Here is a 16,713-nt window from a genome sequence, read left to right as displayed (position 1 = left end):
TCTAGAAATACTATGTATCCCCATTGTCTATATAGGAAATTGGTAATTTATCCCAGCTTTTTCCATATTGCAATCTCAGGATACTCGGGGAGCATCAGGTACGGAAAAACTGCTATATAGTATAAACTGAAGGTGGAAAACAAACTGTTTAATAAGAACAAAGCCATGACCGAGCAGAATTTTGTTTCTCTGTTCATATGACAGATCATTTGAATTGAATGGAGATTATCTGTGATTATTGACTGTGGGCATCATATTTTCAGACTTATATTCATAACAAAGGTATTCTATTTTGGTTTATATCTCACCCTTCTGATTATTGGGTTCTCATAGATTGATGATTGGTAATAATAAAGAGTTGGTAAATGTTTTCATTCATTGTGTGTTTGAGCACTACTGCCCTCTGCTGCGCAGGGATAAAACTATTCCTTATACCCTTTTTCAAATTATAGGAGGTTTTGTTTGTTTCCTTTAAAAAGGATAGCTCCCCATACTCCATCACAAGGGTATACAAACTTGGCAAGTTTAAGACTTGTGGACTTCAACTCCCAGAATTCCTGAGCTAACATGACTGGAGGAGGAATTCGGGGAATTGAAGTCCACAAGTCTTAAAACTTTCAACTTTGAAGACCCCCTGCTCCATCTCATGACTGAAAATCAAACTTAGATTTTATCATTGTGCTTCTTTCTAGGTCAGAGATCCATTTAAGAAGGATGCAATGAAATACTTAATTCTCCATATAATTATAGCAGCAAGAATTGGGTTGGCACAATGCTGGAAGGGTGACCAAATGCCAACAAACAATTTGATAATTCAGAAGGTTTTTGATTGTGCTGAAATGGACGTACTTACCCAAAAATTAAAGGATGAGGTAGACTCAAAATATAGTATAGTTTGGGAAAAATGGTACAATTGGATTAAAGATAAAAACCTGGTAATAAAAAGATAAGGAATGGAAAAATAAAGTGGTTAGATTAAGAGTATTTACCAGAAACAGGAAATGAACATTAGTAAAATTGTTTTCGAGAAAGGAACACACCGTCTAATTGATAAGAAATATATATGTTTTATGTTTATTCATTATGTTTTTCATATTGATTTCATTTGTAATGAAATGTCATATATTACGTATTGTACATACTTTTTTTAACCTTTAATAAAGTTTATTTTTAAATTTAAAAAAATAAGGGTGCAATGAAACTCAGTGGCATGACATAGGTGAATTTAGATGAAAGTATTAATATTTATTGTTTTACAGATTTTATTAGCAACTACCTTTAGGAAAGGAACAAGTTCTAATATGATCAAGGATTCTTTCATAAGAAGCACCCTTCTATGTGTTATTCAATTGAGAATGCAAAGTGTCCAAGAAAATGTCTATCACTACTAGTATATCCATTCTAGTCTGTAAATTTGCTAATAAATTCAACAAATATACCATGACCCTTATTCTATTCAGTGTATATTTTAGATTGAATTTCGTACAAAAAAAGTGTTTGTCGTGGTTTATTATTAGCAACCAGATACTACTCATCTGCCACACACAACTTATGAGTTAAGTATGGTCATTGACAGAATCACTATTAAATGCCCTGTTAATTTGCCGTGAGTATTTGGACAATCAGCAGCAAAATAGATGGATTCGGTTACTGTCACCCTTGCAAGGTAGCACAAACAAGAAGCACACTAGCTCTAACTTTATTGTAAAGGTTACATTGACAGAATCTGTCAAGTCTGGAAGTGTATCTCTCCCTCCTCACCTTTCTTCTTCTTGTTGTGCCCTATCTGTCATCGAACGTTGGCGATCCTGTTTTTATCAACAGCCGCACGAAAAAGTGCTGCTGAGTTTTGTCCAAACCAGTCCTTAGATTTTGAAGCCCATGATGTTCTTCTTCTGATTGGACCTTCAATCTTTCCCTGGAGGATTAAGTGAAGTATGCCGTGTTTTTCTGGGTGTCGCATCACACGTCCGAAATATTCTAACTTTAGCTTTTTAATGGTTTTTATGATTTCCCTTGGCTTTCCTAGGAGGCTTATCATTTCCTCATTTCTGATTTTGTCAACCCAACTTATATGTAACAGCCGCCTGTAAATCCACCCTCACCTTTACAGTCCAAAAAAATAGGGAAGGTCCCTTATGAGATGTTTGCTGCACCCATATTCCTTCTGCAGACTCAGTGGCCATTTGTCTAACAGTTGCCTAGTCTGCAGCTCTTCCACTTGTCTCCCAAGGTCATCCCACATACCGTTACAGTGGCAGTGGGTACACTGTTACAAGATCTGATGGATCAGGTTAGATCATCATGCAGAAAATTAAAGTAGTCACAACCTGACATCAGTCAATTAGTCACTCAATCAATTAGTCAATCAATTTTGGCAAATAGTCAATTAGTCAATCAATCTGGCAAAACTGCAGGGCACAGTCTTCTTTTGTTGCCATGCCCAGATTTTCGAAAACTTTGTTGTAATGTAGGAGATCTATTTGGCTGCCGCCTTGTTCGTATTAGCAACAATTTTGCTGTAGTGTTTGGATCAGCTTTCGATGTTGGGTGTAGTTATTTTCTTGTCTAATTCCTCGCCGTTATGTGGTTGATATTATTTATTACCCTGCATTTCTTTTTAGCTTTGGGGGTTTTTATATGAACACTTCAAAAAGGAACAACACACATGTCAATCAAATATACAGCATAAAGCAAGATAACATTCATTGCCAAGAAGAATAGGTAGCCTATAACGAGCCTCAGATAATTTGTATTTTTAAGTGATTCATATGACTTAATTGGGGCCAAGGATCCATTTTTGTTCATTTCTTTATTATATGTTTTCAAAGAGCACAGGAGGTAGAAATAAGAAAATCAGATGCACATAGAAAAAGGTGGGATAAGCAACAAATCTGAAAGATAATAAAGCTAAGATATTCCAATATGTCATTTGATGCTTATGGTATTATGAGATATTTCATATCCATTTTCTGTCAAAATCCATTGATATTAAAGGATGGATACTGCTGGAAAAGCAAAATCTCAGTATATCAGGTTGTGATTATCTGCTTCCTTAGAGAGGAGATAAACTTATCTATCAAGATGGACCCAGAATGTTCCCTAGAGAATTTGCTTCATCCAGAAACTAAGACAAGAAAAGAAAGCCAGCCTAATTCTACCCATGTGGGGGCATTGGAAGTTGAGTAAGGGAAACATGTTGTGGCTTTTAGGAATTCTGATTTATGAATCTTAATTCCGCTTTATGAATCTGATTAATAGGAGGTTTGAAGTATTCTTGTAAATACACAACCAAGCACCCTACAGCATCAAGCTCAGAACTTTAGCTTTAAAAATTATAATTGCTGCTGGGACATAGTTATTACCAAGTTGAGTTGCACATCAGTAATCAGAAGGGATGATCTTTAAGCTCTAATTTTAAGCTCACTAGATTGGCTGGTCCAGCAGGTGGAAGAATGAATGTAAACACTTAAGTACTTACAGGTTTTAGCCCACTTGATAAGTCTCCCATTGATATTCCAACTAATTGGAGATTTTAAAGTGCTTTCGTGAGAACACTAAACCTTCATTTTAGAGAAAATGGTATTCCTTAGAGCAATATGGTATTAATGCTTTAAGGCATTGGTGAATACCCACATGAGTTATAGATGGAATGGCTATATCATTGGTGTGTGTGTGTGTGTGTGTGTGTGTGTGTGTGTGTGTGTGTGTGTGTATATATATATATATATATATATATATATATATATATATATATATATATATATAATATGGATCTTTGGTTATTCGGGTTTTCTCCATGTAAAATTGGAAGTTTCTAGGCGACGTTTCGATGAAGTCTCATTCATCATCTTCAGGCTTGTATCTTCAGTTTTGTGCTTCTCGGAATAATGTGAGCTTGCAGCTGCTTCTTCCTTTTAACTGCTAGTGGGGGTGTGACTTGATTGGGTGGGGGCTTGGCTGTGTTCTGATTGGGTGGGGGGTGTTCTGATTGGTTGGGGGGTTGGCTGTGTTCTGATTGGCTGGGGTGTGTTCTGTTCAGGTGGGGGCTTGGTTGTGCTCAGGTTAGTCTTAGTTGCCGGGGGATTTGAGCTGGTGAGCTGTGATCCTGTTGTTTGGCTTCGTGTTTGTGGTTGTGCCATATCTTCATGGTGGGCGTCCACATACAAATACCCACGAAAACCTCAGAAAACAAATATTGCACCTCTATGGGGAGGAAACCCACCATCTGACCAGGACTTATGAAAAACTTGAAGTCCAAAGAGCTTCCATTTTATGTGACCTCGCATTCCTATGCACGGACGCCCACCATGAAGATATGGCACAACCACGAACCGAAGCCAAACAACAGGATCACAGCTCACCAGCTCAAATCCCCCGGCAACTAAGACTAACCTGAGCACAACCAAGCCCCCACCTGAATAGGACACACCCCCAGCCAATCAGAACACAGCCAACCCCCCAACCAATCAGAACACAGCCAAACCCCCAACCAATCAGAACACACCACCACCCAATCAGAACACAGCCAAGCCCCCACCCAATCAAGTCACACCCCCACTAGCAGTTAAAAGGAAGAAGCAGCTGCAAGCTCACATAATTCCAAGAAGCACAAAGCTGAAGACACAAGCCTGAAGATGATGAATGAGACTTCATCGAAATGTCCCCTAGATACTTCCAATTTTACGCAGGAGAAAACCCGAATAACCAAAGATACGTGTGTGTGTGTGTGTGTGTGTGTGTGTGTGTGTGTGTGTGTGTGTGTGTAGGTCTAGGTGTGTTTGGGTCTTTTCCCATGTAAGATTAAGAGTATCTTGGTGACGTTTTGGCGAGGTCCCACTCGCCATCCTCAGGCTGGTGCTTTCGACTTCGTGCCAGTGCAAGCAGTGTGTGATCAGAGCTGCCGTCTCTCTATAAATACTGGTGGTGGGGGCTGGTGTGCTGGGCTGGTTGGCTGGTTTGCTTTGTTTTCAAAACAACACAGGACACCACCGCCAATCCCCCTCATCAGGCCCAAGCCCATCCTATAAACGAAGGCAACCACCATCCAGAAAACAGACCATGGCTGCTTCGCCAGCTGTCGCACCCCCCTGATCCCAAAACCAAACAAGCTGACATACACCAAGAACACAGACCCAGACCCCAAACTCGAAGCCAGACTAAAACCCAGAATGCTACATCACAGCCGCCCGCTCGGGATATCATATCAGAAAACACGGGAAATTACACAACAAGAACTCAAGAAGTTGCAACACAGCAAATGACCCAGGATATCACAGCCCAAGACCAAGGATACCACAGCAATAAGTCTCACAAGGTCATCACACAACCCATTACCCAAGCCATTACTACACAGGAGGCTAATGGAAAAGAGATCAAAACACAAACGACCCAGGAGATTACAACGCAGGACCCAGGATACCACAACAAAAGAACTCGCAAGCCCATCACACAACCCATTACCCAAGCTGTTAAAACACGAGAGGCTAATGGAAAAAAGATCACTACAAAACAAACGACCCAGGAGATTACAGCACAAGATCCAGGATATCTCCACAACAAAACTCACAAGGCCATCACACAGCCCATGAAACCAACATCAACTCCGCAGCGCAGCCAACCAGCAGCCCCCACCACCAGTATGTCTAGAAAGACGGCAGCTCCGATCACACACTGCTTGCACTGGCACGAAGCCGAAAGCACCAGCCTGTGGATGGCGAGTGGGACCTCGCCGAAACGTCACCAAGACACTCTTAATCTTACACAGGAAAAGACCTGAACACACCTAGACCTACATACCTGTACCTGTGAAAATCTACAAAAACAAATATATATATATATATATATATATATATATATATATATATATATATATATATATATATATATATATATATATATATATATATATATATATGTTTTCTTAAGTTTTCCGGGTACTTACATGTATGGTATTCAGCTTTGTTCAGGTATTTTCCCACGTCATTATAGTTGTGCTTTTAAAGTTGTAGCAACGTTTCAGCAGAATCCCATCTGCCATCATCAGGCTTCTGCATTGTGTGTGTGTGTGTGTATATACACACACACACACATATACAGAGAGAGAGAGCTTAGCAAGTCTCAGCAATATCAACAATTAAATAGGTTTTTGCTGTGGAATTAAGAACTAAACATGGACAGAGATACCGAATTCAGCCTTGAATTAGCCATTATTGTTCCTTACATTCTGTGTTTCATCTGACACGAGATCATGAACTTTATAACATTAATGTACTTGTCTTTGTCAGCTGTACAATCACTTAATTAATTTAATATGTGCTATTTGCAACAATCTCCAAATTGAATATATGTGTCCTCAGTATGGGCTTAGCGGCTATGCTTGAGAGCAAGCTTTATTAGTGATTTTTTTTAAAAAAAATTGCTTATTTTTTATTAGCACAAAGTATATGTATTTTTCTTCAAAAAAAATGGGAGATACAAACTGTAAATACTGAAAAAGAAAATCTGTCAACTTTGATGAAAAGGCTAAGATTAAAAAGAAAAGAAAAAGTGGCGTGAACCATAGGATGAAACCATGGAACACCCATGGTTTCAAATGGATTGTTCAAACAGGAATATCTTGCAAAGTTATAAGATGAAATTGCTTCAGGTATTTGTCTTCCACTATTAATGATTGAACAGGATAAGGGTACAAATGCAAGGTATATGTCATATTTTCATTACATGAAATGTTTGAAACACCTTGAATTCTTCCACACTCTCTTAAAATTACCTGACAGATTGAAAAAAATGACTATTACTACTGTCAGATATATTGTTTTATTATTAGATCTCCGTCTCTCTCTTCTTTTTTTTTCATATTACATCTGATGAAAAGTTATACACGATCCTACTTGAGCCAAAACCGGGTACAGACAGTTTTACTTCCGTTCTCAATTCCCACAGAAAAAAACATTTTATTGTTCTCCAAATAATATTATTAGATGGATATTCATATATTTTTATGATTATTAGGTGGATATTCATATATCTTTAAACATGATTTATTATTAGGTGGATTTTCATAACTTTTTAAACCTGTTTTTTTTTTTTAAAAAAAAAAAGGATAGATCGTTTTATGGGAAGAGAATGGAATTCAGCTGTTGCTAAATTTGATTGTATCCTGACTTCCTTCCTCCTCTCTCTATCTCTTTTAGCTATTCTCTTTTGGGGTAAGATTGATAATTAGTACTTCCACTGAGGTGGCATTCAGGAATTACCTCATCTATCTGATATTGAATAATTTGTTCTTCTTTGGTTTATAACTATTCTCAACTCTGTTCTCCAGCACTAAAACTCAAAGATGTCCATTTGTCCTCTTTCTGTTGGTCCAGCTCTCAAAATGATTTTATAGCTGGGAAACTGGGGCTTCGATATTCATCCTATGGTTCACGCCACTTTTTCTTTTCTTTTTAATCTTAGCCTTTTCATCAAAGTTGACAGATTTTCTTTGTTGTCAATATCACATTTTTCCATCTTAATATTTTGACAGACTTGATTATCCCATTCTATCTCCCATATTTCAGATATTTCTTTAGTTAATGCCTATGATCACTATTTCTGCGAATTTTTGAGCCTTGGAAAATAATAACCTGTTATTACTTAAACTCTAACTATTTGAATTGGATTGATATTTCCTATTGAGGTGATCTTAGTATGTACTTTAATATTGAATATCAAATTGCTTGCACTCAGAGTGGTAAATGCATACGTCTGGTTGATAATGTTTCTCCTAGCAATTTTAGTTCCAATTTTTATTTCCTTTCAGTATTCATTTCCATCATTTGATGTCACTCAGTTCTAAAACGGCTCAGAGTGGCAGACAAATGATGCAAAATACCAAGAAACTTAAAACTTAAAAGAAACAAAACAAAGAAACTTAAAAGAAACAAAAAAATAATTTTCTCCTAATCAGTAATAATCTATGAAAATTGCCTTTGCACATTTTCCCAATTTCATTGTGCTGGATTCTTGTCTAACTGTTGCTTCCTGGCCATCATTCAGATTCTTCAGTAAGCCTTAACATATAGAAGTTGCCTTCTATAATTTGCCATGGTCTACACAACAGATACAAAAATTAATAGAGCCAGATGGTCTAATGGTTAAGGCATCAGGCTAGAAAGTGGAGATCATGGGTTCTAGTCCCACCTTAGACAAAAAAATAATAATCTGTGTGATTTTGGACTAGTTACTCACTTCACAGAGTTGTTGTTATTGGGAAAAGAGGAGGAAGACCGTGTGTTGGATATGTTTGCTGTCTTCTGCATCCATCAGTTGTGTTTTTGGATATTGCTGAAGTATGGAAGGAAAAACTGGAGAATTTTCTTAGCATATGAAATAATGCAATTGAATGGTAGTTTTATGATTAGAACACTTTATTTGGCCAAGACACACAAGAAATTTGTCTTTCGTGCCAAAGTTCTCAATGTACATGCAAATCAACAAAGTAATAATAATCATAATATGATACCAATAAGAGGGGGTCGTAGAGAAGATGAGAAGGATAAATACTACAACTGTACAACATGGGTAAATATACTTAGACATAGAACAATACTCAGTGGAAGGCAGGCTGGTTGTAATTGTTTTTTCTGCAGTTCTGAGTATCAATTGGAGTCTGTACCTGTCCTTTTTGGTTGCTGTACCAAACCAAACTATTATTGAAGTACAGATGAGACTCAATAATTCCTCTGTAGAACTGGGTCAACAGCTTCCGGGGCAGTCTGAACTTCCTAAGTTGGTGTAGGAAGAACATTCTTTGTTGTACCTTTGTAATGATAGTTCTAATGTTCATTTCAAACCCTGAGAGGTTACAGAACCCAATAATTTTTTGGTTCATGATAAGGATTCTTTGTCACTTTTGGGGGGTACCAGAAAAGATCCCAAAGATGCGATTTTTTAAAAAAGGAGGCAACTGGACTTTCTTGTTTTTCTTTGAAGATGCTTCGCTTCTCATATGAGAAGCTTCTTCAGCTCTGACTGGATGGTGAGGAATGGAAGGATTCAAAGCTTTTGAGTTGAAGAAGCTTTTTAGATGAGAAGCGAAACGTCTTCAGAGAAAAACAAGAAAGACCAGTCACCTCCTGGGGGGGAAAAAAGCACCTTTGGGACAACCATGACCTGAGTGACTGAGAATTTCCATAGAAATTTACTGGAAAAGAAATTGATATTTCAAGGCCCTAGCTCACTTCTTTGCTTTCCTTGATTTACGACTATTTGCATAGCGGTCATTTGAGGTTACAACGCACCTCAAGAGATTTACAATATGGATTTGAAGTTCTGACAGCACCCACCCTACCCACCCCCATGTAGCTATGTGACCACATTTTGGGCACATGGCAATCAGTAGTACTTATATTCACATGACCATATTTTATTCTGGTTTTGCCAGGAACTTGTTTTTAGTTTTGGTTTCTGACCCCCCCACCCTCCCCAAAAAGACCCATAGAGAACAATAAGTTGGCTTAACAACCATGGTATTCACTTTACAAGTACTTTGCTTTATGACTGCTGCAAAAATGTCACTGATATATGGTGACCCGCTTAACAACTATCATGTTTTATGACCGAAATTGCAGACTCCATTACAGTTGTACGTTGAGGTCTACCTGGAAATAAAATAGATATATAATGTATCTATGGAGATTCTCAATCATCCAGGTCATGGTTGTCTCAAAGGGTAACTGGACTTTCTGGTTTTTCTTTGAAGACATTTCACTTCTCATCTAAGAAGGTTCTTCAACTCTGAATCCTTCCATTCCCCACCGTCTAGTCAAAGCTGAAGAAGCTTTTTGGGTGAGAAGTGAAACGTCTTCAAAGAAAAAAACAGAAAGTCCAGTTGCTTCTTGAAAAAAGCACCTTTGGCAGCTAAAAATATATGTTAGAAAACATGAATTGATGCCCTCTAGATTATCGGCAGTAATCAATTCAATTCCTAAAGATAGGATTTGGGCAAAGCTGGCAGCGCCTTCTGTTGATTAAAAACTCTTTAATTTTAATGGTGGCATTTCATGAAAGCATTTCAGAACAAGTGAGATTTCCCCCCCAGGATGCCTCCCTACCCAGAAGAACATAAAGCAGACTTCACGCTAGCTTCTTTTCTTTTTAGGATTGACATTAATATAAATTTATGTTATCCAGAATTGGCTAATAAATCCATTTCAGATTATTTTTATATTTATTTTGGGTGGTAAAAAAATGCAAGTTGGTTTAAGGCAGTGTGTTCAAGCCTTGTTCTCTGGAAAAAGTATCCCATTATTCTTTCTTTTTTTAAACTGTACTCTTTGGTGGGAAAGCTTGCCGACTTTATCCGCCAATGGAAAATAAATAGCAACGGTGTAGGGCAAACTAAGGCCTTTAAATATCTGTGAATTATTTTTCAACCCTTCTTTGCTGCCTGAAAAAAAAAAATAAAAGCTGTCGCAGATTAGACCCATAGGACTGTCAATGTAATTTAGTATTTGCTGGTAGCATAAATTATTATTGTGTACTCGTTGCTTTAAATATCTGCAAAACTGAAGTGATTCCCCTTTTGTTTTCTGGTTCCCAAATTTGCATTTCTAAAAACTCAAATTCTCACAAATGGTCCAATCCAAAGGTTTAGGATCGATACGTTCTGAGGAACCTCAAGTATAAAACTCATTAGGTTAGGAATCCTGGCTACTTCACTTAAGGAGATTTTAGGTACTTTGACACCTTAGATTTTGGTTTAAATGGATGCTTAAGGAAACATTTCCCTTGATTCTTTTACAGTTTTCAGTCATCCTGGGGAAAAAAAAAGAAAATGCAGTTTTCAATTCTTGACTACTACAGTCTTACAACCTGGTATTTGGTTTCATTGGTTCATTCAGGAGAGTCAATATAAAGTTAAAAGAGAAAACACAGATCTTTAAAGCGATTGAAGCTTAGTCCCTATGGGAGTAATTTGGGGTGGAACACCGTTGCCTTTCTAATTCGGATTGGCTTTTCTTCCTCCTAAACTGTCTTGGCAGGTCTGATGAAGAGAAAGCTTGCCATCAGTTGGCCAAAGTATCTGCAGAAATACCTAGAAAGATGGCTAATTTTTGCACAGGTGCTATTACTATTAATGCTATGCTATACTTGATTATTAATTGCATACATTTGTCTAATCTTCTTGTGACCTTAAAAAAAGTTAAAGGAGTTCCCAGTGGATTTTACTATGCTAGTTGTTGACTACTTTAAGGGGTGGTGCTCCTCTCTGTTTCAAGGCCATTAACTCAAAGTCATTTTTGTGATCATGTGACCACCATGACACCATAGAATGCTGTTACCTTCCCACCAAAGTGGTACCTATTTATCTACTCACATTTGCATGCTGTCAAACTGCTAGGTTGGCAGGAGCTATGGCAAGTAACGGGAGCTCACCCCGTCGTGTGGTGAGTTCCCGTTACTTGAACCCGGGCTGCTAGCTTTCCATTCAACAAGCCCAACATTTTAACTGCTTAGCCGCGGTGTCTTCTTGTGATATGGTCAGAATTAATTGGTTTCCACATACCTTTGTGAATTTCAAGTATTTTTTTTAAAATAAAGGTTTTATATTTTGTACTCTGCCTCTCTTTGTTTTTTGACAGCTCATCTTTGACCATAACTCAAAATTAAATCTAGATTGCAGTAAGTTCATGTGAAAGTAAGAATTCATAGGATGAATGATACTGCTCATACAGCATTGGATGGTGATAGTTTCAAGTTTTCCAACAAATGATTGGGATAGAATCATTTGCTGGAAACGATAGAATCTGGAATAAGCTTTGGAGAAAAATAATGCAATGTTCTACAATGTATCTTTCTCTCATATTGCCATGAATGCAATATGGAGAAAGTTATAAATATAGATATAATTATATTTTGTTAGTTGACAAGATGGATGGGTGAGAATAAAACAATACAGAAAAAGTGAGTCATGTGGAGAACCAAGAATAGATAAAAATGGTGATAGTTTGGTCAGCATCTTTTTAGAAAAAGGTTTGTTATCAATATGGGCTTTTAAGCATATATTTTTGATGGAAAGGGATGAACATGATAAAAGCATGATTGAATTGATTTAATATTTTGAAGATTTTTGGGAGAATTGGTGAAGGTTTAACAGTACTGACGGAAGAGAATAGCTCAGGGTCCTTGGTGCTCTCTGACTTTGGTTGTTTTCTTGCACACATTTCATTACCAAACTATGTAACACCATCAGTGTTAGAAGGAAGTGGCATTTGCTCTCTTGATATAAGCTTAATGAGAGATTCATAATGTGGGCAGACCTAAAGGCAATGTGAACCTAGAAGAAAAGGAAAGTAGTAAAAGAAACAAGAATAAGAGTAGAAAGATTGCAAGAAGAGAAAGTATTAAACCTGTACAGAAAAGTATAGATGGTAGGATAGGAAAATGAATGGGAAATGGATGTAAGGAAAGAAAGGCTGCATGGAACAGAATAAAAATAACTATTTTACGAAGTGCCACATTTATATGTAGTTATACTAATGGAAAATGAAAATGGATCTGGTGGAATAATAGGCTTTGGGTAAGAAAAATAATACATACATTATAGGAGAATGAGCAGTGTGTGTGTGTGTGTGTGTGTGTGTGTGTGTGTGATAAACATATTCTATAATGTATAGGGATGAAGAATTAGTGGGAGACTGAGTTCTAATCCCATCTTAGGCTCAAAGCCAGGTGTGTGACTTTGGGCCAATCACTCTGTCTCAGCCCTAGCAAGGAGGCAATGACAAACTATTTCCCAAAACCTTTGGAAATAAAACAGCAGAAACTTGTCCCTGCAATTACTAGGAGCTAAAAAAACTGACTTGAAGGCAATATAGGTAGATACAGATACACGGAGAGATAAAGTTAATTGGCAAGACTATAGTGTAAGACAGGGTGTCAAAGTCAAGGCTCAGGGGCCGGATCCAGCCTGCAGGGTTCTCAGGGTTCTGGCCCACGACGCCACCCTGGAAACAGTTAAGGACCGGCACACAGTGCCTCTGCCAGTGAAAACAGAGCTTGCCAGGACCCTCGGGAGCCCATTTTCGCTGGCAGAGCGCTTGGGCCACCACAGACACCCCCAACACGAGTGATGTCAAGCTGGCCATGCTCCCCCCCCGGCCCCCCTGAGGTCAAACACAACCCTGATGCAGCCCTCAATGAAATTGAGTTTGACATCCCTGGTGTAAGAGAACAAAAGTCTATTTCTAATGACAGAAGTTTAGAATTTCAGTTGAAAGATTGATTAAAGTTGTACTCTAGAATATCTAAATTTACATCTCTTTATTAGCATCATTATCACCCTCTAGCGTTTGGGTCTCAGTTAATAGATCAAAAGAATATGAAGTCATTCTGGATATCACATATACCTAAAAAGTACAAAGAGTCACAGGAATTGGCAGTGTGTCTTCATTTAAAATTTTAAACACATCAAAGATCCAATAATAATTTTAAAACGAATTGAGCATGTGGATAAGAATCACTATATCTTTTTGTTCCTCTCTCTTTTTTTGAAAAGGTCTGTCTGCAGATGGTGGTGCCAAGCGACAAGAACACCTGTCCCGATTCTCCATGCCAGATCTCAGCAAAGATTCAGGAATGAACGTCTCAGAGAAGATGAGTAACATGGGGACCCTCAATTCCTCTGTACAGTTTAGAAGTGCCGAATCTGTCCGCAGCCTAATTTCTGTTCAGCAGTACCAAGATGTCGACGCCAACCTACACAATCTTGCCAATCCCATTGGATACAGGGACACCTCATCTCATGGAAGGATGCACCAGAGCTTTGATTATGAAGGTGGGATGGCCAGTAAAAAATTAGCTGGGCAAGACAATATCAGACATCCCCCGATGAGCGAACGCACACCCAGACGAACTAACATCCGAGAGGATGATCGGCGTTACCGCCCCCACCGGCCCCGACGGTCCAGGCGTTCCCGGTCAGATAATGCTCTTCATCTCACTAGTGAACAAAACTATAAGTTGAAAGAGAGGCCCTCTCTACGAGCCAGAGAGGACTACGACCAGTTTTTGCAGCAGAGAAGTTGCCGGGAGACCATGGAGCAGAACACCCGGAGAAACCTGTACGGTCAGTGTCCAAGGACTGTCTCAGACCTGGCTTTGCAAAATCACTTTGGTGAGAGATGGGGACCCTACTTTGCTGAATACGACTGGTGCTCCACCTGCTCCTCCTCCTCCGAATCTGACAATGAAGGCTACTTCCTTGGAGAACCGATTCCACAACCAAGCCGACTCCAGTACGTCACTAATGAAGATCTTCTTCACAAATACGGCTCGTACAGCATGCCTAAGTCTTCTACGCTGGGTGGCCGAGGACAGTTACACAGCCGAAAAAGGCAAAAGAGTAAAAACTGTACCATAGCATAGCCGCGTGATCCAAGCACAGTGTTAGAGAATGTAATTATTTCATCAACTTGCACTGCTGTAGGTTTTCAAGCGCTTTTTATTGTAACAAAACAATCCAGGCAAATCAGGGAGCTGTTAAGAGGAGGTCATAGACAAAAGGTCTATAAATAGTCATAATTGTTGGCATGGTGAATATATTTTGCACATTTAATTTTGGGGAGGAAGGGAGGGAGGGATAAAAATTTATTTTAGCATGTTATAGTTACCAATTTACCTCCTTCCCATAAGTAGCTGCCATCCATTTAATACCCCGTTCACCCATATGTTTTTAGTTGATGTTGTTTTCTGTAATGAGCAGTTAGCTACTCGTTTAATCTCTCCTTTTTTTTTTCCTTTCTTTCTCTTGGGTTTTTTTATTTTCAACATCTCTCTAAGGGGGCCATTTCCCCCACCAGATTGCAAAGAAGCAGATGTTAATTCCCACATTCGTTCGGTCAATGAGAGTTTGGGAAAAATACTTTCGTATTTGGTAATGTCAGAAGAATGTCTTCCTCATAGGAGTCACTGGGCTATCCAGGGACATCTATTGTGGTTTTGGGACAGAGCTAGGCAAAAGATTGTTTCAGAACCCTTGATCTTCTTTTTTTTTTTTTTTTTGCCATCTCATTCCTTCAGACCAGCAGAATTTTATCTTTTCTCCCTGCTTACAAGTATGTCATCTTTTTTAAAAAAATCCTGAATTCTCAGGCTGTGCAGGATACTTTTCCTATCAGTCCATATCACAAACATAAAGTAGGAAATGAGGATTGTTGGGTTTCTTTTTAAAAAAAAAATATAGAAACGTACAGATACATTTACACACACCATTAAGTGTAAACGTGAAAGGACCCAGGTCTGAGAATAAAGTTTACATCTCTTTAGAGAAGGGAAAGTCACTAAAATTTCAACTTTTTTTGGGGGGGGGGGAGGGAGGGTTACAACCAAAAGAATTGTAAATGGTTCTGTAATGTCAGCATGAGCTTGTTTTGAGTATAGAATTGTTTACTGGTGCTCTGGTTTCCTGGCATATGTTAACTGCTGTTCATTACCAAGAGATATCTTTTTTCTGAAAGTCATAATACAATGAATACAACCTAATCATATTACACTTACCTTCTACCCTTGGGTGATGACCACTTCAAGCCTGTGACGAAGGCCGTTTGAAGAACCCATACTCAGGGTAGAACGGACTTCATTCTTTGGAAGTAGAAGAACACAACAATAGCTTCAACATTGGGTAGTTTATATATATAGGGCTCACAATGTATTGTGTAGTATGGTGGACGTGAGGTTTCTCTCTCTCTCTCTCTCACTCTCTCTCTCTCTCTTTGTGCTTTAAATAATTGGGAGACTGACATCAAGACGTGTTCTTTATTGTTTCCAGACAAATGCAGTCAGAAAGAAGGAAATACGTTTCTGTTATTGTATATTTTTATTATAGGGTTGTAAAACGGGTTTCAGTAGATTCCGAGGTAAGTCAGATCTGGACAGCTGACAATACCTGTAATGTGGGTTCTCCAGAGAATGTAAAGACTCTGTTAATACAAACGTCTATTGAACAGATGGCAAAATACAAACTCAGTGCGAGTGGGATTTTCAGAAGCAGATGTGAGGGTCCCAGGAGCTTCTGCTGGACTTCAGAAGCAGAGGCTTTGGGCCCAATCCACCCGCGCCACTGGCAGACAAAGCCCTGATGCAGTATTACTCCAACCATGAGGGACAGTCAAGATTGTGATTTGAAACGCGATGACTGGGAAGGGAATCTCAGATGATGATGATGTATCCGTAACACAGCTAGCAATCTTTTGTTGTGTGAAAGGAGAATGTGATGATGATTTTTTTCCCCAAAAAAATAAAAAAGAAGGAAAAAGAAAAAAGGTGTGGTGATGTGTAAAAGCAAAAAAAATCTAAGCTTCAACAAATACCTACGACAATGGCCCCAATAGAAACTGAGTCTTCCTTAGTTAAAATAGATTTTATTTACGGTGGTCTCATCAGGGTTTACATGATTACCTTTATTTTTCTTCAATGGTCTCTTCACAGAGATGGAATTTCCATTACATTTCATTATAAGGGGCACCCCACCCGTGGGAGGAATGGAAGGAGAGAAATAGATAGGCAGATAATGGATGGAAAGATAGGCAGAGGGACAATACAAATAAAAAAGGCATGTTCTACTCCTCGTATAAATTATTTCGGAGTCATGCAACTTCTCATTGGTTTAAGTTCAGATGAAACCAATAATCTGGAAACTATTATAGGATTAGTTATTTAGAGTAA

General features: G+C 38.4%; 1 protein-coding gene across 3 annotated transcripts in view; it reads left to right on the top strand.

Annotated features, from left to right (window-relative positions):
• Nucleotides 1–16,310, top strand: part of PRICKLE2 (prickle planar cell polarity protein 2) — a 344,732-nt gene extending 328,422 nt beyond the window's left edge. For all 3 annotated transcript variants that reach the window (XM_087954550.1, XM_026679449.2, XM_087954551.1), the window contains one exon: nt 13,547–16,310. In XM_087954550.1, coding sequence (XP_087810676.1) covers nt 13,547–14,415 — 869 coding nt within the window. In that variant the 3' untranslated portion in view covers nt 14,416–16,310. The remainder of the gene's footprint in view (nt 1–13,546) is intronic.
• The last annotated feature ends 403 nt before the right edge of the window (nt 16,311–16,713 follow it).

Source organism: Notechis scutatus, chromosome 2, assembly GCF_049901735.1.
Source record: "Notechis scutatus isolate UNSWTSFEM ecotype Mainland chromosome 2, rNotScu1.2, whole genome shotgun sequence".
Lineage (NCBI taxonomy): Eukaryota > Metazoa > Chordata > Lepidosauria > Squamata > Elapidae > Notechis > Notechis scutatus.
The sequence above is the reverse complement of the archived record's forward strand: the minus strand, read 5'-3'. Positions and strand labels throughout refer to the sequence as shown.